Source organism: Papilio xuthus, unplaced genomic scaffold (genome assembly GCF_000836235.2).
Source record: "Papilio xuthus unplaced genomic scaffold, Pxut_1.1 DF827756.1, whole genome shotgun sequence".
Taxonomy (NCBI): Eukaryota; Metazoa; Arthropoda; class Insecta; order Lepidoptera; family Papilionidae; genus Papilio; species Papilio xuthus.
In genome coordinates this window covers 6,115,122-6,140,196 of record NW_013530893.1, presented here as the reverse complement: position 1 = coordinate 6,140,196, position 25,075 = coordinate 6,115,122, and the positions used below count along the sequence as shown (strand labels likewise).

At 34.7% G+C, this 25,075-nt stretch overlaps 4 protein-coding genes across 5 annotated transcripts in view; 1 reads left to right on the top strand and 3 right to left on the bottom strand.

Annotated features, from left to right (window-relative positions):
* Positions 1–1,542: 1,542 nt before the first annotated feature.
* Positions 1,543–10,160, bottom strand: LOC106116164 (protein 4.1 homolog). Of its 2 annotated transcripts, none has more exons than XM_013309910.1 (8): positions 9,893–10,160; positions 5,183–5,322; positions 4,911–5,055; positions 4,371–4,487; positions 3,663–3,843; positions 2,620–2,772; positions 2,273–2,458; positions 1,543–2,010 (listed from the first exon to the last, which is right to left on the bottom strand). In XM_013309910.1, the coding sequence occupies exons 2-8, from the start codon at positions 5,312–5,314 to the stop codon at positions 1,875–1,877; spliced, it is 1,050 nt and encodes a 349-aa protein (XP_013165364.1). In that variant the 5' UTR covers positions 5,315–5,322; positions 9,893–10,160; the 3' UTR covers positions 1,543–1,874. The 2 variants fall into 2 exon arrangements, with proteins under 2 accessions (XP_013165364.1, XP_013165363.1); XM_013309909.1 differs by lacking the exon at positions 9,893–10,160 and adding an exon at positions 6,944–7,080.
* Positions 10,161–11,217: 1,057 nt separating this feature from the next.
* On the top strand, positions 11,218–15,460 carry LOC106116445 (nucleolar protein 9). The gene is made up of 7 exons (XM_013310290.1): positions 11,218–11,523; positions 11,750–12,629; positions 13,007–13,160; positions 13,552–13,680; positions 13,943–14,110; positions 14,736–14,891; positions 15,212–15,460. The coding sequence occupies exons 1-7, from the start codon at positions 11,292–11,294 to the stop codon at positions 15,449–15,451; spliced, it is 1,959 nt and encodes a 652-aa protein (XP_013165744.1). The 5' UTR covers positions 11,218–11,291; the 3' UTR covers positions 15,452–15,460.
* Positions 15,461–16,392: 932 nt separating this feature from the next.
* LOC106116221 (uncharacterized) lies at positions 16,393–18,653 on the bottom strand. The gene is given in 3 exon segments (NM_001312293.1): positions 16,393–16,716; positions 17,382–17,547; positions 18,624–18,653. Coding segments are annotated over 3 exon segments (309 nt in total). The 5' UTR covers positions 18,636–18,653; the 3' UTR covers positions 16,393–16,585.
* A 4,546-nt stretch (positions 18,654–23,199) lies between these two features.
* The window catches only part of nvy (CBFA2/RUNX1 partner transcriptional co-repressor nervy), a 32,908-nt gene continuing 31,032 nt past the window's right edge, over positions 23,200–25,075 (bottom strand). The window contains exons 8-12 of the mRNA XM_013309985.1: positions 24,746–24,925; positions 24,475–24,599; positions 24,163–24,321; positions 23,780–23,887; positions 23,200–23,652 (exon numbers count right to left, since the gene is read on the bottom strand). Coding sequence (XP_013165439.1) covers positions 23,353–23,652; positions 23,780–23,887; positions 24,163–24,321; positions 24,475–24,599; positions 24,746–24,925 — 872 coding nt within the window. The 3' untranslated portion in view covers positions 23,200–23,352. The remainder of the gene's footprint in view (positions 23,653–23,779; positions 23,888–24,162; positions 24,322–24,474; positions 24,600–24,745; positions 24,926–25,075) is intronic.

Below are 25,075 nucleotides of genomic sequence, written 5' to 3'. Positions count from 1 at the left end.
GAGTATGACCGGACCTATGAGGTTCAATGCAAATTATACAATGACGAGGAATTTCCAATATTGTTGCCTATCTTAAAATAATTTTAAACAATTTTTATATATTTAATCAGATTAAACTAAGTAATTTTATTTTATAATAGTAAAACTTTCGAGTTACTTCTTAGTATTTAACTTATTTTTTTCCTTAAATGATACAAAGCCTTGATTAAGCCTTATAGACATGATGTTTAGTATTTGTAAAATGCTTTACAACTGTCTGTAAAATGATGATATTCCTATACTGTAAATTATTGTTGAACTTTATGATAAAACTACTAATAGAAGATTAAATAATATTTGTTGGCAGAAAAGGATTTTGTTTTTTAATTTCTATTCTTATTATTTTTTCATAACACAAATAAACATTGATTGGATAAATATACGACAATTTGCAATTTTAAAGTTTATTTTACATAATTAAGTATATCGATATAACAAATTAAATTATTATAAAATGATTAGATAACATTAATATAATTATAATATCGCATATAAACCCAGCACGTCACTAAGTTGAAAGTCAAAAGGTTATCAAAGCAATTTTCATCGAGTTTATTGTTTTTTTTTTAATGTTACAATAATGCAAAATATAATATCTACCATTTTTATAAGTATGCATTTTTTTGGTATTAAAATATTAGCAATTTTTTGTAAATTTACTAATATTTCTTTTTACTATTCCAACTAAGCTCTAGGCTTGTGCTAGGAAATGGTTTACAATAGTCGAACGGCGGAATTCGAACCGCCGACCTCGTGATCGGGAATCCGCACCCTTAACCATTAGGCTATTGACGCTTATATTATATATTTTAGTGTGCATTTTTTACGTTATGTATGTACAGTAAAGGATCTTCGCGGTGTTCCACTAACAGATTAGCCTTGTTTCTTGCAACGAGACAAACTCCGCACCCTTTTACAAAATAAACAATGAGATAGCAGTTCACACGGCGACATAATAAAAAACAATTAGTCGTATACTGACTTACCTTTTTTCGTACAGACATGTAAGCTACGTCCTATTGGTTATTGGTATGTTATTGGTATCGTTGTCTAAATGCCTTCGTTCAAATTAGTGTAGCTTTTAATATTGTTTACCGCCAGATTCCCTGATAGTACTTGCATGTAAAATATTTTTACATATTATAGTATACAAGGGTTAAATAAAACAAATTATAAAACAGTTTATTAATTAAAATTTCACTTTTATCGTTGACATTACATTGAACAAAATATGTTCTTCATGCATTATATCTTAAGTTAAATCTAGAAATGGCACTATTTTTTTGTTGTATTGAATATATACTATTTCTTAACCTAATTGTGTACTAGAATATATAATTGTATGTCTGTATGTGTTAAAGGCACATTGTATATATTTATTTTACAACATTTATATATTAAATTATTTATATAAAATATACTTTTAACTTAAACTGAAGTTTTATTATACATAAAAAATAATATGAGATGTAATTTGAAGAATAATATAATACATTGTAAATTAAACCTGATATATGCCTGCATTTTCTTTTAACTTAAAAGTTACTTATCAGTCGTTGATTATTTAAACTTCCTTATTGTAAATCTATTAAATCCACACTAAACTACTCCCTTAGCTATTAACGACTCCGTATGGTACAAGAGGTAGACAGGAAATACTATTTTATATATTTTTCTAGTTTTACACTTTTCCAGTTGTAATCCAGCGGTGATTCGCTGGAATGGAATAATGTAAACGGGACATAAATGTATATGGAATTCATCGTAATAGTATAAAATGGTATGATAAAATGTTTGTGCAGTGGGAACAGTAAAGAAGAAGTGAGCGTCCAGCGTCAGATGTGAGAGTAGGAGAGGTGGTTGTCGTGGAGGTGGGCAGTGAGCTGGCGCAGAGTGCGGCGACATGAGACGCGCCGGGAGCCGAGGCGCGGGAACCCTGACACGCGCTCCACCAGCACTGGACCCTCGCGTCTGTGCAACACCATTACATCATCAGTACAACTCACACCTCACACCTCACACACTTCGCCGGCTGGACCACCTGCTGAGGATTACTGGAACGATGTCATGGAATCTATATGCGCTTTAACCAGTCGATTGGATAGAGACGATGAACCATTCAGCATTCTCTGGTGTTCAACGTCAAAGCCCACATTTTTGACTTATCCAGAAGAGCTACCGCAGCTGAGGGCCGTATACTTAATTGAGACAAGTGTGCCAGGTGGCACGGTACCTGAAGAATATGTGGTGCTCGACGCTGCAGCGCCAGAGGGTTTTGCAGGCGCGTATGGTGGGCAGGCGGAAGCTGAGGCAGGTGTGCCAGTCGTCGCACTCGCCGGCGCGCAGCCGCAGCGTGAACAAGCGCTTCTTGTAGCTGATTTTGATGATCTTCGTCCACGGGAACCGGTTCATCACCACCCTGGACAACAAACGACATCTTTCCTACGGTTCTCTGATCAAAACGGTCCATTCTCTGGTCTATTTCTTGCAATCTTTCCAAAAAAGAATGAGTCTTTTCTGATCAGCTGATAGTATTCTTCCTGCAAAAAGCTAAAAGCATTACTTAAATTGAATTATTACATGTCTCTGAGTACGGCGATGCCGCGCCAGCAGACTGCCAGCGCGATGTCCACGTCGTCAGAGTCCTTGGCTTGATGCAGCTCAGCACCGTACAGCGCCAGCTTCTTCGCATTCTCCAGGTAATTCAGCTCCGCCTCCGCTGGACTTTGACCTCTGTAATAAATGATCTTGGTCTTTAGATGGATTTAGCTAACTTTTTTATATTAAAAGGAGACAAACGAGCGGCCACCTGAAATCGCTGAAATAGCGAAGCGACCGTTGTCCATAGACATACGCAATTGCAAATGGCCATGTCGCCTATCTTTCATCGACGGAGAGGATGCACAGAAAGAGAATATGTTCCCTTCCCATGCATCATCCGCTCATCCTCAGATAAAAAGGTGGGAAGTTAAAGAGGAGTAAAATTGTGTCTCCGGGTCAGTGCGCGGAATCGCTTTTTTTTTTTTTTTTTATATCAAATGGTGGCAAACGAGCGAGCGGCCTGAAATCGCTGAAATAGCGAAGTGACCGTTGCCCATAGACATACGCAATTGCATATCGACGGAGGAGAGGATGCACAGAAAGAAAATATTTTCCCTTACCATGCATCCTCTCATCCGGAAAGTCCACTTCCACTTCCCATGCTTTCCTTATAAGGAAAAGGGTGGGAAGGGAAAGAGGACTAATATTGGCCTCCGGGACGCACACTCATCAGACGAAACGCGGAACTGCTTCCACTTGACGCCTGTCTTCTGTGTGGTCGTGGTATTTCACCGGGCGAGCCGGGCCAACTCGTGCGAACATGTTAAAGCTGGCTCTACCGCTGTTGTAAGAAAATGTCTGATGTGATTGTGATACCCTTTAACCTGGTGAATTAGACAATTTCACTGGAGTGTCTCTAGGGAGTAGTCAGAATTATGACATCATTACTAAAAGACCTAGTCGGGATAAGATGTCAGGAAATTGATGGTTCATAAGTTAGAGAACATTTTTGCAGCACGAGGCCCGAAACCAGAAAATCTGTCAGCTACGAAAAGAATTTGGGAGTGTGTTGTGTTACTTACTTATGTTTCCTGTACAATTCGTCGACCTTGTCCTCCAGATCAGATGTGAGGAGGTGTGGGGGCAGGGCGCGGCGTGCGACCAGCTGCACCCCCGGGACACGCACCTCGTGGTCCCCCAGCTCCGCCTGCAGCATGTACGACGCCAGCAGCGCGTGCGTTATACATGAACATCTTAAACGACCTACAAATACGATTAAATATATATAGCAAAACCTGATCTTAACCAACTTCAATCGTCTTGTTTATTGTATAACTAGCTGTCGCTCTCGACTCCGTTCGCGAGGAATTAAAAAAAAACCTTATTAGTATGTGAGCCTATGTGTTCTTCCAGACTATGTTCTACGTCTATGCAAAATTACAGCTGGATCTGTTCAGCCGTTCTGGAGACACCTTCTTACAAATGTTCATACATCCATCCACCCATCCAAACATTCGCATTTATAATATTAGTAAGATTTTTAGTATTTATGCAGACTCCATGCCAAAGAAAGAAATAAATGTAAATAGTGTGTTATTGTCACGTGAGTTTTATTTGGAAAACGCCAATGTTATTGTAAACTAAGAAAACCCAACATTCTTAATGATTATAAGAATAGGGCTTGAGTTCTTAAAACTTTTCTATTGCTTGATTTTTGGGGGTCACTTAATCACAAGTGATTTGTGCAAATAGATTTATACTAAAGGACAATTAATTATGAAGGTGCCTACCTTCCATGATGTCGTGACGCACGGCCAGGCCGACCTGGTACCTGGTGTTGTCGTCATTCAGCTCTGACGGCTCCGGCGGGTAGAACTTCACCACAAAACGCACCTCCCATGGCTCATCTGAAAATTATAACAGCCATGAAGTAATCTATATGTATAAAAGAAAGTCGTGTTAGTTACAGTATCTATAACTCAAGAACGGCTTTACCGATTTGTCTGAAAATTGGTGAGGAGGTACCTTAGAGCCAGATACTATTTATGCATTTTTTTTTCGAATTTATGCCTTGAAGAGCTGCTTTTTATTTAACTTACTAATATTATAAATGCGTATATTTAGCTGGATGTGATGTGGATGGATGGATGGGTGTTTGAAGATATCTCTAGAACGGCTGAACGGATCTCGATTAAATTTGGCATACGTGTAGAACATAGTCTGAAATAAGACATAGACGAATTATGTTATTTTATATGTCCACGCGGACGGAGTCGCGGGCGACAGCTAGTATAATATATTTTTCATCTTTATAACTATAGTGGACTAACTCCTGAATGTCTTGGCGAGTGTCCTCTCCATGTCGAGCCAGACGCGGTCAGAATGATTCGCGCGCATCAAACCGAAGTAATCCCTCTCCACTATGTCCAGGTCATCACAGATGCGTTCCAGCAGGTCAAAACCTCGCGCCTTACGCTGGAAGTAACAGTTTGAAAGATTATGAGCAATCAGTAGATTTAAGGGTCATATTTTTAAAGAGCGAGGTGACATTCGATTCGTATTCTCCTCATAGATGTTAGAATATTGTATGTTGAGCACTTACCTCAACATCAACACTAATGTACTCCCCGTCCAACAGCTGCACGCGCACCCGTTTGGTGCCAGTGCCCGCCCGCGCCATACCCTCCTCTGAGGTGCTGCCAGACCCCGCCAGCCGGCGCAGGCTCTCACGCATTATATTACCTGCATGTTAATACATCCTTAACTATCTTTGTGTGTGTTTGTGTGCTTTTTTGTAAGTACTAAATGTAATTATGTTCGTTTGGATTTTTGTTTAAACTTACTTAAGTTAATGTAACTATTTATTTAAATACTGGCAACAAAACTAAGAGATTTATTGTAATTTTTGCTGACCAAGGTTTTCTTTTCAAATACAAATTATGTCGCTTTTCTTTACAATAAAAATGACCTTGTGTTAGTAACGATTTCTAAATTACTCTCCATAGCTTAAACACCCTTTTTTGTTTTCTTACAGAATTAAATTAGTGTTTCATTATTCCATTATTCATTATTACGATGTAAAGTGGCAACCTACATCAAAGATCTCATCAAAAGTTTACAAGATCCCTTTAATAATCAACTTTGCGTCAACTGGCAAAAAGCCCACACCTTACTATGTATTCTCTCACGAAACTCGAATGTAACTCGTGAAAAATAGATTAATCATTTTCCTTGAAAAAACACCACGGTTTTTTATTATTTTCCTTTCTGATTGATAGAATGCATTTTTCGTTTTTCTTTTAATAATAAAAAACTATTCGCTTTTACACTTACTAATCTTACTTTTCACTTATAAAAAAACAATAAACAACGTCACGTAATCTAAAGAAATAGACTAAAACTGAATTTTTATTGTTATACTTCTGAAAGCTACTATTGGTTCCATTTCAACTTCATTCGACTTTCTAGTGAGTTATCATAGTAGGGTTATTTAACTATCAATCCGTCAATATCGCAGATCCTCGTGTTATTTTGGCAATACGTTATGGCGCCTCTTAGTTTATGGCCCAACTATTTCCGGAGCTGGATAGGCCATTGCGCACTTTACTATCGCATAAATAAACATACGTTAACCGCACATTTAAATACTCTGTTGAAACTAAAAACAACACGTAATGGAATCTCATGATTACTAAAATTAATACTTTATTATTCTTCGTCGTTGTAGTCTTTTCTGACTGGTCGTGGTCATCAAGTATCAGTGACCCGTTTCACCAGGCGCCGCCACTCCTCCCTAGTCGCTGCATTTTTAGTACATTGGTGTAGGGGGACATCTGCAGCCGCTCTGATTTGGCCGGTCCACCTCATGGGTGATCTACCTCGTGGTCTTACTTTATTACCATATCTATATTACTGTATACTACAAAAAATGTTTTATGTCTGTGTAAACTCCAACACACCTTCAGTTAACTGTGCAGTTGAACTGTACCTGTGTAGGTAAAATTTTAACTGTACAGTTTTGCCTATACACCTTAAGAGTGAGCACGAATATTCGTGATGCGCGTCTTCGTAACATCATCGAATAAATATGTCTACCTATAAATTTTGGATAAGATTTGTTGATGTCATTTACGTCCAATAGGAGCGCTGCACAAATTTTAATACAATTTGTTCGATTACGTTATGAAAACGTTCCTACGAATTTTCGTGCTAGGCCCTCCGTTTTAACTGTACAGTCGCACTGTGTAAAAACCGATAGGATTAACTAAAAATTACAGAATAACATCCCCATATACCTCATAGGTACATTAAAATATTGCACTACTTTTTTATATTATTTTTTACACATTTTATATGTACTTACACATTTTTTCTACAAAATTATAAAGCCACTTGCACACGATCACAACGATATATAATTGTGAACTGAATTATTTACATTTGTATGTTATAAATGAATACGTCCATCTCTCACTCGGTACAGATTTCAACTGACCCTATGTTTATATGTTGTATGTTGAACTAAGCCTGATTGAGGACAGATGATTTAGTTTTGCGCTCTAGTAGGCAATGCTGTAATAACCGTGTTCTGGGTTCGATTCTAATTGTATTGTTTGAATATGATAGATCCAGCAAGAAAAAGAGAATGGAAAAGAAATTTAAAGAATGATGTATTATATAATAGATTGAAATTAAACAGTCGATCTTGGATAACGGAGATTGCAAGGGACTGTGAAATTTTTCTCTTTTATAGAGGTTTCTTTACAACTTGAGTTTAATATTCTGGAGATCGTTCCTCGGGACCGAATAATGACCTTTGCTTGTCTAGTTTTTTTTTTAATTATAAGGCAGCAAAAGAGGCACCTAAATTCTCCGAAATTGAGTAGCGACCGCTACCCATAGATATGCTTGAAGCTTTTAAAGTTTTTTTTTTAATTTTTAGCTATAGAATTATTCCGATGTTTTACGTAAAGGCGCCTTCCTCCTTAAAATATCTAGCAAGTAGGCTTCTTAAGTTACTATTTCAATTGTTAAAAAAATGTAGTATAATACTTTTCAAATATATTGGCGGCCCAAGGTCATCGGCGCGCTGCACCTGCACACCTAAAATTGTATTGAATCGCAATTCGCGCAAAGTTTAGAGCCGCCAAGATATCTGAAAACATTTATACAAATAAACAGCTACCAATCAAAGAGTTCCGAGATGGGTTATGTCGATGCCGGTCTTTGTTTGTACAAAGTTTAACCACATTATTTAGGTTATTTATTATTAAGATGTTCGTGGATTCAGACAATTTGAGTAACTACAGGTTGTTCGGAAATAAAGAATAGATGTGAAACAGATTCGCCTCATAGTCTTTATCTTACTCTAGCCATTGGTTTCTGAGACCACTCTGTATAAAACATATCGTCATCCCTGTCATTATCTTTGACAAAACAGAGACAATATCTTCTAATCGGGGATTTTGGTCTCTGATAACCACAATAAGTAAAGTTCGAGGTTTCGACATCAAAATAGATCGATTACGTCATTTCAAATTCCAGTCACTTTTAAAAACTATACAAGTGTGAGAGAGATAATATCTTTTATTGGATATATTTTTAATTATTCTCATTTTTGTAACATAACCTACAAATTCGAGATTGCCGGTTTTAAGGTAAAATTTACTGTATGAAATAAAAAGACGACTGACCGTCTGTGTATTTAACCACATTCCTAAATGATTCATGATATTGTAACCTTTTTTCAAACATAAAACATCTATAGTGCCGGATTCTGAGGTTTATAAGAAAAAGAATGATTTTCAAGTTTAAGAAGGCGAGGATTCATTAGCCAATATTTAAGTTAGGTTTAAAGAGATAAGATTTAGCTGTCATGTTAAACTTTATCGCACTTTAAACTTTTAAACCTATAGATTAACTTTCATACAAAAGCCATCGTCATCTTATAAATAATTGAATACGTAAAAAAATATCGTTTTAATCGACTTCAAATAAAAAGACGGAGGTTCTTGATTCGTCTTATTTTTTAAGTCCCCTACCACAGGACTTACTATAAATTAATGTTTTTTATTAGTCCAAAAGAAATAATTGTCGTAAGATATAATTTCAATTTTTTTCACTAACTAGTTATAATTTTTTTTAAGTTATCCTCACTTACTTTCCTGTAGTACTTGCAAATATATACTTTATTCATCATGTAATTGATAGAATTAGGCTTTGTAATTGAGGTCGCGCGGGTATCCACTTAATCTGAGATCCACTTGCGGTTTATGGGCTGAATCAATTTCGTAATGAACCCGCAACCGTCCGAGTAATATATCTTCATAATGTTATAGGGCCTTTAGCGAAAAGATTAAGATAAATAGCTAGAAATCAGACCTAAATAGAGAGAACGATATACGATTATATCTTTTGCTTTGAAATTTTTTTAGGGTTTAGTAGTTTGCTATCTTGTATTTTATTGCGTTTTAATAAATTACAAAAGTAACTATGGTAAGGAAACATAGGGTCTATTTCTTATATTATAAAATCTTTAAAAATATTCCTAACGAAATTTTATAGTACTTTCACGTTTACACTGCAATACAATGGCTTCATTAAAAAAGGGTGTACAATTAAACGGCAGCTGCAAGCTTTTTAAATATTCAACAAAACTACGATATACCTATTCGATCATTTTATTAAAGCATCATTATTCTTAGGAATTAAATTGAAAATCAAGCATTGATACAGTCAGCTTCTAAACATATCTGTCTTAGACTTTCTATCAACAATAAATGTTCTTGAGGATAAGATATCAGGAAATGCTTATCCGGTTAAAAATGGCTTGCTTTGTAACTTTTTAAAACTGCAAGCCAGACGCATCTAGACTTCCAGATTCCAGACGATTTTATCGATTAAAATATGGACAAGGAACAATGTTTTAGCTGCATTATGGATACGGAAACGCGTGATTTTTTAATTTTCTAAACTTTATCACTTCGCCGAATAACTTTTTCGTGGCATATTATAAGTTTATAATTATGGAATAACACCGTCCATAAGTCCACCTACCAGGCCGAGATAACCAAATATTTAATTGTTATATTTCCAATTTACACATTTTCTGCTTTATTCTTACCCGACCAAAAAATGCATTTTAACATTTCACTGTAAACTTTTCCATAAAACTTAACACTGCAGTTAAGTTATCAAGTTGCGTAAGAAAGTTTAGTAAATGAGCCGCCCGACGGGTTACAGAGGGTCCCATCGGTCAACGCCTTTTATTTCTCGTCACACCACATTTTAAATTACAATTTCAAATTCTTACCTCAAGAATCCCAACCGATTTCGGCAAATCCTCGCAAGACATAAACACTGCAATTCCCGCCTTTGTAAAAACAAAAGAAAATTAAATAGTTGTTTTTTTAATACAATGACTTTTCTATCATAAGTCCACCGTGAATGCTAAACGTTAAAAAGTTAATTATGTATTTACTTTTAAATGTCAACAAACTTTCAAATGAAATTTGTTATTTATTCTTATAAGAACACAACCATTCCTAAAGGAGCCAAATGCAAACTAGTTTGGTTACTAACTCGCGCGTAGAAGCTCTCGTGTTGCTCTGCATTCACGAAAATTTATTTAGTGTGTGACAGAGACGTTAGTTCGTCTCATTCTAGCCTTTAGCTTTCTTTAGAATTCCTATGGGCGCGCTGGCTTATGGTGTACAATAGTTCTTTGAAGCGTTAAAGCACTCAATATTCATAATGCGTTTCCCGCGCTTGCCTATAACTTATATAGAATTGTTATTAATATAATGCAACAAAAGAACACCTTGAAACCGATGTAACCGGCATCATATTATAATTAAGGAACACATATTATATTTTTAAGTTATTGTGTCGACAATTCAAAGAATAATTAGCATTTCTTTTCTTTTGATTCCACTTCTGAATAATCCATTATTTAATATTTAAACGTGTTTAAATTTGATAATAAATACTGAACGAGTCGTTGTTAGTTACTCTGTTTAAGTCCCGAATCTAATAGGACGTTAACATAAGATACATACTATATATATAACATCAGGTAGATCTTTATTAGCCGTAATTCAAATTTCATAAGGCCGTGTAATTTCTGATGCACGAAAGCAAATGCTTAAAAGATGTGAATAGAGTTTTACACACTTTATGAATAGCATCGTAAAGGACTGCCGACTGCCGCTTTGAAAGTTTACAAACAACATCATGTTTTTCGCATTGTTTACTTTAAAGATAAACATTTTTTACCTAGAAAATGTACAAGAAAACGTCTACAAGCGCAGGCTTTGGTTTAAATGACAGATCCAGGATATGAGTTCAAGTAGAACGCGAAGAAGTAATTCATAAAAATAAATGGATACTCTTATCGGATATACTTGCCAATGACTTATAAATTACAATAACTGTTACCTTTTCATAAACTAAATAGCTTTCTCAATAACAATAAAAATATATCTGCGACGAACAATTTCCTGCCCGTGATGGCTTAAAGGTTTCGTTACCGGGCCACAAAATTATTTCGAAAAAAAAAGATGTCACAGAAACGTGTTTTTGACATTGACACATAACATAACCTCATCATTTTGTTTTTTACATGAAAATGTGGTTTATGTTTTTTGTTTAAACATTTTATTTTATAAATACTTTAACTATTTTTGACTGCATTCGGTAATATTAAATAGAATATGAGTGAAGAAAATTTTGACGCAACGGAATCCAAGGCAGGAGAACAAAATGAAAACAATCCACATAAGCGAAAGTGGCGTAAAAAACGAAAGAATTTCTTATCGAATGCAAAGAAATATGCGAAGAAAGGACAAATGGGTCGAGGAACACAAATATCTGAAGAATTATATCAGTACTTCGTTGGAATTTTGGAGGCTATCAAACAAGGGATAGAGGATACAGACAAAAAACGTGAGTATCTTCTTCATTTTTGATATCTTTATTAATTTATTTTATTAAAACTTTATCAGAAATCTATATTAATTGATATGCAATAAATTAAAATGATAATGATTGCTGATGTCCATGGGCGTCGTTGAACACCTCGGTGTTCCCGGTGCTCGTTTGCCCCCTTCTGTTATTAAAAAAAAATAAACTACAAATAATTTGAGAATTAAATTTATTTATTTTATTACAGAGGCTCTAGTCAACAATGTACTAGAACGAAGTAAAGACGAAGAGTTAAATATAATAGGTAATCAGTTAGGATGTCGTGTTATTGAACTTTTGATACCGTATTCAACACCTGAGGACCTGGAACGATATATCGAAGTAGTTAATACAGACCTTCGTAGGCTATGTTCTGATAACTTCTGTGGTTACGTACTCAACAGTATGCTAACTGTTTGTAGTCACAGAGCAACAGATCACTTGCAGATTGATAATCAAGAAATAGAAGATGAAGTCCCGAAAAAGAAGAGAAAGAAAGAAAAAGGTTGTAAATATTCAGAAGAGCATGTTAAAAATTGTCATGAGTTTGTTGTAAAAATATCAAAGTATGTTTTGAACAATTTAGAAGATTTCGTTTGGGAACCGAATACAAATTATATGGTACGAACAGTACTCAAATGTTTAAGCGGTATTAACCTATTACCCGGAGAGAAACCTAAAGTAAATCTCTTTAAAGAACCAATATTACAAAATAAAGGTATACCACCTCACCAAAGTGATGTTAAGTATAGGAATGTTCCGAAAGATTTTACAGAAATAGTCAAAGAGTTTGGTAACCGTTTATCACTTTGGCCTCAATTCAAAGATTTGCCTTTTGAAAATATGACTTCAGCAATGTTACAAGTACTTTTATTTGCTCTTAAAAATGCTGACAAAACGATAACAAAGCAGATAATAAAGAAATTATTAAATGAGAGTTTTGCACCAGATGACTGGGTACCGGAAGGTGATGATGATAAAAAAGATGATGAAAAAGATAGTAAAGATGATATAAATGGTGAAGAAAATGGTGATAATACATCAAGTTCTAATTTGCCCCCTGTGTTTCAATCGGAAGCAGCTGTAAGGTAAAGTATTGTGTGATTTCTAAAGAACAAATTTTTATTAAAACCGCTTTTTCACTGGTGCGAGTACACTTATTTTTCTGAAAGAAGTATTTACTATTTTCACTAGCATGAAGCCTCTTCTATACAATTATAATTGTTGAATGCAACTATGAATCACATAGTTACTTGCTAAAACATCTAATATGTGTATACCAGATGAAACTCGTGACTCCATCCGTATGTAATAAAAAACGTAATTAGTAACTTATGTGCTCTTTCAAACTATGTTCTACATCTATGTTGATACATTCCTGTGGTACCTTTTAACAAACATCCATAATTATATCCAAACTATGGCATTTATAATATTAGTAAGATAAGAGTTAATTAATTTCCAGGTTACTAGAGGCAGCGCTGTTTGTAGCTAAAAAGAAAATGTACACACAAATATATGCTAAATGCTTCATTAATCGTCTCGGTCAGCTGGCCACTGTTAAAACATTAAACTTTACCGTGCAGAGGCTTATTGATAACTGTCAGATTAAGGAAGAGGTAAGAATAATTATTGGTCTAATCACCCTTGACTTAGGGTAGGCTCCGAGCCCCTCGGTGGGGATGTATTGTGAGCTGATGAGGAAGAATTATTCCTATATCTATATGTATGTAATCTCGAAAGAAAACTATTCCATGTATTGTGTATTTGATATACCTATAAAGTAAAATGTCTGTATCTGTCCATAAGCCATGTTTATTACGGGTAATCTCGGGAACCACTGGACAGATTTGGACGGGACTTTGACTGGAAGGTAACTTAAGTCTGTGGGCATGTTATAGGATATTTTTTTATTTTACGCTTACGAATTCCTGACTGTTAGGCCACAATATAATAATTTTTGTATAATAATTATTTTTTTTTAATGAAAAAATTGAACTTTTTTTTCAGTTTGAACCGATGTTTGATGAACTATGCCCCAAGTTTGAGGAGATAATGTCATGTGGTAACACAGGCGTGTTGGTGGCATTAGCTAAAGCCTGCCACAGATTAAAAAGCAAGCAGTCACAGTTTGTTCAGGTTTGAAAGTTAATTTAACAATCATTTTATAAAAAAACGTGACAGACAAAAAAAATATGACACTCCGGAGATGAATCGAATGACACCCCAATGTTGTAATTGACATACAAACAAACCCACATACATATATACTTCATACAAAGTACATTTAGTCTGTTAGGATATTATTTTAGTTTGCGAAACAATTTTTGTTTGTTTTTACTTTATTAAAAGATATTTAACTTCATGTAATTTTAAAGGATCCTTTGTTGTCTTCTTGCAGCATCTAGAAGCAGTATTAAAGTGTACAGAGGATGCAGATCAGAAGTACTTCTCCGTGTTGTGCCTGCGCTTGCAGCCGTTACACAAAGTGGATGTCACCCAGTTGTCGGAGGAATATTTCATACATATACACGGGTCTATTATATTGCAGACTATACTGGACTTCCAGGTAGGTTTTGTGAATATAATTTTCTAGAAATTTTTAACATATGTAAAATTAATTTTATTGAATTTTTATTGTTACTCTGTGATGATGTAGCTTTCTAATGGTGAAAGAAATTTTTAAATCAGTCCAATAGTTTTTCAGTTTATTCGTTACTAAAATACAAACTTTTCCTTTGGTATCTGTAATTTTCGTTTAAGTTTTTAATTCAATAGTGTATAATCTGTAAAATAATGCGAGTTAGTTATATTTTATTAATATTTTAGTATGTCTTTAACTATTTAAAAAAAGTGTGAGAAGAAAAAATAATAGATTTAAAAAAAACATTCTATGATCCACTTTAAAATGAAAGTTTGTCAAAAGAAACTTCTATGAGTTCCGGTTAATGATCACAGATGGCGCTGATCCTGTATCATATACACATTAGTTTCATTCTATAATAACTAGATGTCGCCAGCGAATTCTATCGCGCGCAATAAAAAAAGCCTACGTGTTCTTCTAGTTTACATCTATGTCAAATTTCAGCGAGATCTATTCAGCCATTTTGTAGATATCTTCTAACAAATATCCATTTAAACATTCCATATCATAATATTACTAAGATTATGATTAAAATGTGTGTTATGTTCAGAGGCCGACAAAAGCAGTATCAAGCCTGCTGTCCCTGAGTGGTGAGGAGCTGATGGTGGTGTTGTCGGACGCTAAGGGCTGTCACGTGGCGGATGCACTTTGTACCGGACAATTTGTCGGTGTCAAATCTAGGGACAAACTTGTTAAGAAACTTAAGGTAAGACTAAGTTAAATACTAAATATTATAAAAGTATTAGGAATTTATTTAAATTGTTTTTTTTTAAAGCATAAGGTTTAGTTATGCCGATAGATGGCGATGTTACAAATTTTTAAAAATATTTTTTTAAGTTATCAAGAAAACTTATTTTTTCGTTATGTTGGTTTATCATTTTAAGTTTATTTTTTTAATTTTAAAGCAAAATAGAGAGCCTTAATAGAGATCCAATAGTCCAGTCTTTTTGTCTTCGTAATGTAGTTATTTTTTAAGTTAATTTTTTATTTTTTTGATGTTTATTTACATACGAACATTGTATCCAGGGTTACTATCAAAAGCTGGCTCTCTCTCAACACGGGTCACGTGCATTTGAACAGATCTTCGACGCGTCTTCACCGGAACAACAAGTTGCGATCATGACAGAGTTATCTGACAAGAGCAATCTTCTGAACGGCTCACAGTACGGCAGAATTATTGCTACTAAATACGATTTGAATACATTTAAACTATCACAAAAAGCTTGGGAGAAAGCGAGGAAGAAAGCTAAAAAAATTGAAGAATAATTTTTGAAATAAAATAAAAAAAACAGCCTATAACATGCTCGCGTACATCAGCTACCTTCCAGACCAAGTCACGTCGAAACCAGTCCATCCATACCGGAACATGCGCTGACTCGCTGACATACATACAGACAGACGCTACATCGTGTGAACGAAATATATCATTTTAATGATTACAAACACTCTTATTTTATTGATAAAATAGCTGTCGCCCGCGACTCCGTCCGTTACTAAAAATAACTTAATAAGTAGTCTATGTGTTCTTCCAGACTGTTCTATATGTATGACAAATTTCATCGAGATCCGTTCAGCCGTTCTGGAGAAACCTTCTAACATACATCCATACATCTAAACATTCGCATTTATAATATTAGTGAGACACGCATAGATTGCCAGTTATATACGAAATCTAAATGAGAATGTTTAGATAGATGTTTGTTTGAAGATATCAGAACGACTGAACGGATCTCGATGATATTTGTCATACATATAGAACATTGTCTGGAAGAACACATAGACTTACTTATTAAGTTATTTTCTATTCCGCGCGGAAGGAATCGCGGGCGACAGCTAGAATACAATAAAAGAAACAACGATGACATTCAACAGCACTGAAACACCAACTTCTTAAAAATGTATACCTGTTAGGTAATTGTTACATTTATATATTAAGATGTATGAAGTATTTGCTATAAGTAATAATTATAGAAATAAAATTGAATTATTTTTTTCTTTTGTATTTTTATTTTGCCTTCCATACATAAATCTAATACAAAAAAAAACAATTTTTTAAACAATTTTTTTTTTAACAAAAAATTTTTTTAAACAATTTTTTTTAATATTTATGAATTTGAATAGGAATCAAAGCAGTAAAATTCACGAATATTACATTTATTTAAAAAAATTACCTTCAAAAAAAACTAAACAAAATAAAACTATCAAACTATTGCTTGTTCTGTAATAAAACTTACTAATCAAAGTGTTAAATACAACATAATTAAAATTAAAACTCTCACCGTGGGTTTCCGAGTCCAAAACCTCCGTTTAAAACATATTGCTATCTCTATGTTGTCAAAGATAAAGTCAGGAACGACGTTTATGCAGATATTTAGATGTCAGAAACCCGCAGTTAGTTTACTATGAGATTGGATATTGACAGACTCCGTTACATCCGCGCGGGACTTCCCCCGGCTGCAGTTTACAGACGCGTCCTGAGCACATGTACTCGCCTTTACGTAGATTTAACTCTGGACGAGATTTTGTTGTCACTGAAAACAAGTATACATCAAATATACTACGTTCACTGCCAAAAATTAATCTAATTTTAATAAGAAGAATTTAGTTGTAAAATCTACAATTAAACACTTTATTAATTAAAAAAAAACAACTGCAGCACTTACCGTTGGTTTCTAAGGTCAAAATCTCTGTATATCGTCATCCCTGTCATTATATTTGACAAGACAGAGATAACAGTATATTTTAAAGGGAGATTTTGGTCTCAGAAACCTAACGTAATAAGAGTAACAAATAAGCTAAAATATGTAATTTATGTCTGCCTGCTATGAATACAGTTGAACCTGGATAAGTTTGAGTTTGAACTCTCAAAGTCCCTCAAGGGCGACACTTCTCTAACCCAAGTTTCTCGCTCATTGAAGTCGTCCATCGGGACCGAACATGCAATCTTGCTTATTAATGTTAATTCAAATCTTTATAAATTAAAGTCTTTTATACCAAATTTTGTAGCCCTGTATCCAATAGACGCCTCTAACTTTTCCCTGTTTGTTATCTTCCCAACCCTTTCGTTTCTTCCTGCTTTCGTTACCACATCAAGTGTCAGAATGAATAGTGAGCGGACATAAATGTCGACATTTTAGTAAGGTTAGTGTTTAGTTACACTAGCTCATTTCCGGATTTTCTTCCTAACACCTCTTACCTTGAGGATTATGATGAGCTGATGTCTTCCTGCCCTTTACATCTTGTGCGTGTGAAGATCTTCGAACAAGTAAACGTTGATCTAAAGATTTGAAGACGTTGTCATCGCGGTCTATCGGCGAACAACCGCCGATCCACGCCATCATTGACAGTGAAATGAAGAGAATCTGTAATTTTATAAACTAAGCGTTGCTCAATTGATTAAAGATATTCAATCAATTGAGCGACTTCTTATTTCCTCAGGTTATTTTTGTTATAAAAGCACTTTGATCCAATGGTTAAAAAATACGTTAGTCTACTTTTTGAACTGAAGTGTTATTTAAGAGAAAAATAGTAATTTATTATTATGAGTTATTTTACACATTTTTTTTATCAAAATAAACAAACCCAGGTAATGCATTATTTTCCATTTGAATTCAATAATGTTATGATTTCAGTTAAAAGGAAAATATGCGTCATTTTTGTGCGGAACAAACACGAATCTTGTAGAACACGTCATCGCATGAGCCATTGGTGATGTGTAAATCTCGAACTGTGTTTGCTAGAAGTTCAATGATCTAGATGTAAACATATAATAAACTAGCTATCGCCTGCGACTCCGTCCGCGCGATAAAAAAACTTTATGTGTTCTACATCTGCGCCAAATTTCAACAAGATCCGTCAAACAGTTCTGAAGATATCTTCAAACATCCATCCATCTAAATATTCGCATTTATAATATTAGTAAGATTAGGTTCTTTTTGCGCTATATTCTGAATACAGTTTTGTCAAACAAAGTCACATTGAAATATTGCAAAACTATCCCATTAAATAAATCATAAGTAATTAAGAATATTAGCCAAATTCCTACAATCATTCACTGCAACAGATTAAAAAGCACTGATAGCATAAAAATGCATTGTTTACATAATGCCAGTACAGTAGGACAGTACCGCTAAAATCATCGCTGGCAAACAACTGGCATTATAAATGATGCCATTGTGTCAAAACAATCCATGCCAGGCCAGTACAGTCCTACTATACTGCCATAAAGTAAACGAGGTATAAATCCAAAACTTCAGATACACTAATTCCATTTGCACAATTTAAAATAACACGACACAAAATTAAACTAAAACTAAGCTAAAGGACATATACCAAATTAAAGTTTAAAAAACTTACATTAATTGTCACTAATTAGTGTTTAATTATAACTATTTAATTTATGATTTTACTGTAAACAAAAGCTTTGTTTTACACTCACCAATGTGCGCATGACTTGGCCTCCTGTACACCTGCCTATAGACTGACGTTAGACATAAACACTCGTTCTTGTTCTTGTAAACTCGTTGTGTAGGGTGACTATGATATACTGAATAAAAAAGACATTCCCAATAGAGACAAAATTGATCGGTTATCTTATTAATTACTAGCTGTCGTCCGCGATTCCGTCCGCGCGGAATTAAAAAGACTTAATAAGTAGCTTATGTGTTGTTCAAGACTATGTTGTACATCTTTGCCAAATTTCATTGTCATCCGTTTAGTCGTTCTAAAGATATCTTCAAACATCCATCCATCTAAACATTCGCATTTATCATATTAGTAAGATTAGAGAATCGATTAAATATCGTCTTGTAAAATATGGCCAAAGGATGGGAAGTAGAAGTGGACTTTCCGGATGAGAGAATGCATGGAAAGTGAAAATACTTTCTTTCTGTGCATCCTCTCGTCCGTTGCTTAAATGTAGGCTACGCATGTGCAATTGCGTATGTCTATGGGCAACGGTCACTTTGCTATTTCAGGTAGCCACCTAATGATGTTAAAAAAGGATTGATAAATGTCTACTTTTAATATGAGCATATAATTTAACCAAACAATAACCTATCGTGTTTTAAAAATATACATTTCAAAGAAACATTACGGCATAACAGAATTAAGACATTTTTCGTAAGTAAACTTGCCCCCGGGCTGATTGTTCTTTGATCACAAATAAAATTATAATTTTTTTTGTATGATGTGGCTTTGTTGTTTAGTCATTTGTATATCCTTTTTAAGATCTTTGTTTTGTTAAATAACATAGAGATCTCATAAATATATTGAGTTATTCATTTTTATTTATTAGGTAACCAACATATTATTGTCTATTAAATTTAAAAACGGGTCTTGACAGACGGACGGACAACAAAGTGATCCTATAAGGGTTCCGTTTCCTAAGAGGTACGGAACTTTAAAAATGTTAAATATTATGAAATACAAATATAAACAAGCGTAATTTATCAAGAATATAACATTAAATTGAACAAATATATAATGTATATTCTTTTACAAAACCTGCGTAACAATTTTATTAAGTATTATAAAAGAATCCGTTCGGTAATTTTGTTTATTGTTTCAAAAGTGTATAATTTACTCAGTTGATTTTACGACGTATTTCAGATGTCTAATCATGTACAAAGTATCGCCTTAGGGGTCAACAAATACATCAAAAAGGCTGTCACGGTACTTAAAAGACGTGTACCTAAGGCCTTGAGGCATCTTACCTCGTAAAGGCATCAAATGTCAGCTTTGTGGAGCAATGAAGCGTTCAAAGACTTTAGTTTGTGTTAGACATTTTATGACTGTACTGATGATATACAAAGACGTCATACTTGGACATGTCACTTTATGTCTAAATACGTATAATTAAACATTTCTCGTTGTTTATATTACTTTATGATTGAATAAGCTGGGCGCAAGCAACTTTGTCCGCGCGGTATTAAAAAATTTAGTAGCATAATGTTCTTCCAGACTATGTTCTACATCTGTTCCAAATTTCGTCAAGATCCATTGAACCATTCTGGAGATAACTTCTAACAAACATCCATCTATAAATCCAAACTTTCACATTCATAATATTAGTAATATTAATAACAAAAATTTAACTTACATATTACATTTTAAATTACATAACAGTCGTTTTTTCCGTCTGGAAGGTACATTTAAAAGGTTTCGGGAATAAGCCAATAACGCTGTTTCAATTTTGTTATTTAGTTAGACTCTTACAGTTAGAATTTCTTCACCTGAAAAATTCCTTTGCCTCCCTGTAAAAAATGACGACAGTACATATTCGATATGTCAATATAGCGGGTACGATTGCGGACGTGTAGGAAGCAGGGACGTGCAATTAAAACCAGCGCGAATTCAAGGAGGTCATAGCTGTCCGCTGTCACTGTCATCTGTCAAGTGACACGGAAACTACGACATATAAGTGGAACTCTCCTAGGGTCACCATAAAATATAATCATTCATAGAGCAGCAAACTCTGACTGTGCCTGGACAGGCTATAAGACGAGGTATTGTGTGTCGATTTGATTTTCGCCATTTTAGATACGAACTAATAATACAGATAAAATAAAGATATTCGGAACAGAGCAAAAGCTTTTATTTCCAATCAATGACTTACCCATTTTTAGATATCAATGAGGGTAAAGTATTGTGCCTAAATCAATATTTCCCTCCAAGAAGGGACCTGTAAGAGTTAAGTGATTAGACGCAAGTGAGATTGTATTCAATCGCTGGTTTATTATTAGAAGATACTACGATAAGGGATTCTACCATTGCAGTCTTAATAAAGGTCTGATTACATGTACAAAAATTATTCGAAAAATTTACTTCATATGTTTATGGTCACCCTAACACGTCGCGGCCACACGACACGACAAAAGTGGTCGACACTCGACTCTGCGTTATCTCGTCTCAATTCTCAACACTCGATGACTGGTCACAGCTTCCGATCACCGTAGTTGATTTAAAATACGGGATTTTGGGACAAAAATATATTTTTAAAGGTACTTAATACAAAAATAACTAAGAAATTCTCTAATTCTGTATTTAATCCTATTTTTTCAACCAATTTGTAAAAAAAAACCTATTAAATAAAGTTATATTTACATATATTTCATCAAATATGAATCACTGCATTAGTTTTATTGTTTTGCTTTTAAATATTTATTATTTATGTTAGTAAAAGCTATTATGAAATTATTTTATTAATATAAATACGGCTGGGTTGTAATGACGCGTCATTTTAAGACTAAAAGACAGAACAATGTCAACAACAAATATATTTGTTCAGATGTCAACATTACTCGTAAAAAGTGACTGGATAAAATTTCTAAGAAATTTCTTTTGTTTGTGATTAATTTATTTAAATTTAAAGTACTCAATAAAAGGATACTAAAAGTAAACATCAATCAAATATTAAAATTAGGATGTACAGTCACGTTAATTCGCAGTATCACAGTTACAAAAAAAATTGCCCCACAACTAACTTTGGCCTCTTCTTATAAAAAACAATTTAGGTGTTTACGATATTTTGATGTTATAAAATAACTATTGGTGATATGTAATCTATAGATGGGATGGTAAATAGAATTTTATCGTTTAATGTAGTCAATTTTTCAACCGTAATTTTGGATACTAAACGACATACTGAGGGGATTTACTCCAAGAAAAGGCTTCACAAATGCGTTTTTTCGCCTCACTTTTGTACTCGGGATTAGGTATCTATAGGTTAGCCTATGATAAAGAATTGTTACGTTTATGGTAACCGCTGATTAACGCAACTTACTGAGTTAGCAAGGGATTTTGTGTTACAGAAAATTTAATAATCTCAAGAAATAAAACGACAATGAAGTTTGATTAGCTTTTATTAATGAATTCGATGCGGAACATACTCGGAATGAATAATTTAATAAAACAAATCGATTAGTTATTAATACATACTAAAATTGATGTATTATACATATACGCAGACATGAGTCATTTCAATTTACATTTTTCATATTTAATTTACAATTAAAAGTTAATATTGCACAAGAAGGGAACTATCCCACAAATGTATTATTATATTAATGTATTTATTTTATAGCTTATTTACATATTATATTAATATTTTAACTATATATTCTAAAGGTGCATTTTCATAAATCTATTATAGGTTTTGTTTTTTTAGTGCCATGAATCTACTGACCAGTGAAATCGCAGCTTAAAAGTATACATTTTGATTAATCTTAAAATATTACGATAAAGGATTTTTTTATATCAAATACACAAAGTGTTAAATGTACAAAGATATTATATTTAATATTAAGTTACGGTCATTGATATATAGATATGTAAATGTATGTATGTATGTCCCAAATACAATTTTGTATTGAACAATACTGAAAGATATTCTTTCAGTGTTGTAAAATAGGCCGATGGCGACCTTTTTGCGCATCGTTTTTGTGCTCCGAATCATTTCTCTATATATTATTATTATTTTACATCTTTATGGTTACGGTATTTACACAGTTTTCTGCTGAATTCATACGAGAAAATTAAGATATTTCTTAAAATATTTAAAGTCTTAATAAAATTGAAGCAAAGTAAGTTTATATAGTTATATATTTATACTACATATCCACTGTTATTAGACAACCATAATTTACCTATTAGTTACGGATTAAATATGTTTTCCTTAACCGAGGTAACCTTCGATAAAACATCTAATAACAGGTATATTTACATACATTCTAAAAATATTACTTTTAGTCTATGGCACGAACATAATTTACATTTAATTCAAAGTATTCGCTAAAATATCTACAACTATACAAATACTATTCAAAGAAAAACCTATCCAAATAAACTGTTATAAATGCTTGATGAGTGATTGTTAGAAATAGATAATATGGCTATTCATTTTTCTACAAGAAAATCTAGTCAAATAAAATTAATTACAAATGGAAAACAAAACCAGCAGTTTTTTACAATCGTTCAGTGAATAAATTTACACTATTTTGACAGCTAACGCTAGATTAAATATTTTTTAAAATTGTTACAAATTCAATTTTAATGTTCTACATTACAACACGAATTTTATTACTTAATATGTCACTGTCAAAAGCATTTTATCTTCTAACTTTCCTTGGGTATCTGGTAGTGTTGGCCAGTATCTCCTTGTTGATGCGTCATTTCTTCCCGCCAATGCCTCCTATAAGGCCCTGAGCTGTGGACAGATTGGCCAGGGTTATCCTGTCAGAATTACTTGGGAGATTTCTATCCTGATTATTGGCAAGTAATCGCTCAGCAGAGTTTAGAGTCGTGAGTGACAATCTGGTTTCGGAACCGGTTGTAACCGGGATCTGACTGGTTCCGGTTGCGGATATCGGTGTGGTTGCTCGAGGCAGGGTCTTGGCGAGCGGTGTGATGGAAGTCGGCGGTGAGGTGCGGTGGAGAGCGGTCGGCTTTTGGTCGCGGCCGCTACAAACCTGCAGAAGACAGAGGTCATACATTTCAGAAGCGGTGTTTACTTTAATAGTAAAGTCCAGAGTACAATCAAGGTGTCTGTTAGTGAGCTAGTTTGGCTGTACATGTGTGTGTGTGTGTGTGTGTTACCTGATGGTGGTTCTCCCAGTCCTTGTGCTGGCAGAAGGCGCCGCAGTAACGAGCCGCCCCGCACCCCGAGCACGTCTCCTGCGCCTTGCGGCCGCAATTCCAGCAACACTACACAATTTACATAACTAATTAGTAAACATCTTAGTATATTGCCTCCGACAACTTTTGGAGCGATAACTAGTCTTTGAAATCAGAATACTTCGCCCCTCCCCTCCTCCCTTACAAAGTCCCTCCCTTTAAAGTCGAAGATGTCCCTTGGTGGACGAGTAAGGGATACTGTGTATACTTTCAATGGCCTTGAATGTGGGAGAAGTCAGATTTTAGAAAAAGAACGGTAATGTCAATCATAATTAAACTGTAAATGTTGTCTTTGTGTTACTTACGTTCTGCTGCGGCGCGGGTGCGGGCGTGTCGTGCGGCGGCAGCTGGGGCGGAGGCGTGTGGCGGCGCTCCTTGCCGCGCTCTGACGTCACCAACTCTAGCGCCTTGCTCTCCGCCGCGCCCACTGCGCGCTGCAGCTCCAGAAGCGCCTGACGCTTCACCTGCAGGGAAACGTCAAGCCTTAAATGACTGAGACAAAAGAGTGAGCTATTTTATGAAGCCTAGTAGATGTCACCCATCACCAAGCAACCCATGACAATGAACTATGCAGCAAAATAAAAACGATTAAAACAATTCATGATGCCTTAATTTACCTGGTTAACAGCATCCTCAGCACGCCTCCGTACCTCGGCGACGCGCTCCTCCGTCTGCCTGACCGCAGACGCCATTATCTCGTTCGCAGCACGCTTTATCTCATTGCTTTCTGTTGTTTCCAGTCCTGAATGACACGTAAAAAATTACAAGTAAGACCTACATATTAAGTTTAGTGTTGTTTTTGTCTTATGCTTGACACCCTGACTAGTTTTTTTTTTTGAGACTTATCAACATGTAGAAAAGTGATACCGTCATTAGACCCGACTGTACCTCTCTGTTGTAATATCGCGAGTGCGCGTTTGGTCTTCTCTACCATGGAGAGGATGCAGTTAAGCATGGTGTTGATGTTGCGCCACTCGTCGTCTCCCTTGCCCCCGCCCCCGACACCACCACCCCGTGCCTCTCCCATTGACGCGTTCATTGAAGACACGTCGCGCACTGATATGCCACCTGGAGACAGGTCACAATGAACTTTTTTCTATGTATTATTGATGTTTAAAAAAATACGGTTTGATAAGGAACCTCCACCTTTTTGCAGACGATAACTACTTTATTTAGGCTAATGTTATGTACTGTAACCCTTAGTTTTTAGTTTAATAA

Bases quoted from the DNA above. Each gene is read 5' to 3' on its own strand.
- LOC106116164 (XM_013309909.1), bottom strand. The intron at 5,056-5,182 runs GTAAGTGCTCAA...TGTTACTTCCAG, and splicing joins ACATTAGTGTTGATGTTGAG to CGTAAGGCGCGAGGTTTTGA. The intron at 2,011-2,272 runs GTACCGTGCCAC...GGTGTTGCACAG, and splicing joins GAGCACCACATATTCTTCAG to ACGCGAGGGTCCAGTGCTGG.
- LOC106116445 (XM_013310290.1), top strand. From the start codon at position 11,292: ATGAGTGAAGAAAATTTTGACGCAACGGAATCCAAGGCAGGAGAACAA. The intron at 13,681-13,942 runs GTTTGAAAGTTA...GTCTTCTTGCAG, and splicing joins AGCAGTCACAGTTTGTTCAG to CATCTAGAAGCAGTATTAAA. The intron at 14,111-14,735 runs GTAGGTTTTGTG...TGTTATGTTCAG, and splicing joins AGACTATACTGGACTTCCAG to AGGCCGACAAAAGCAGTATC.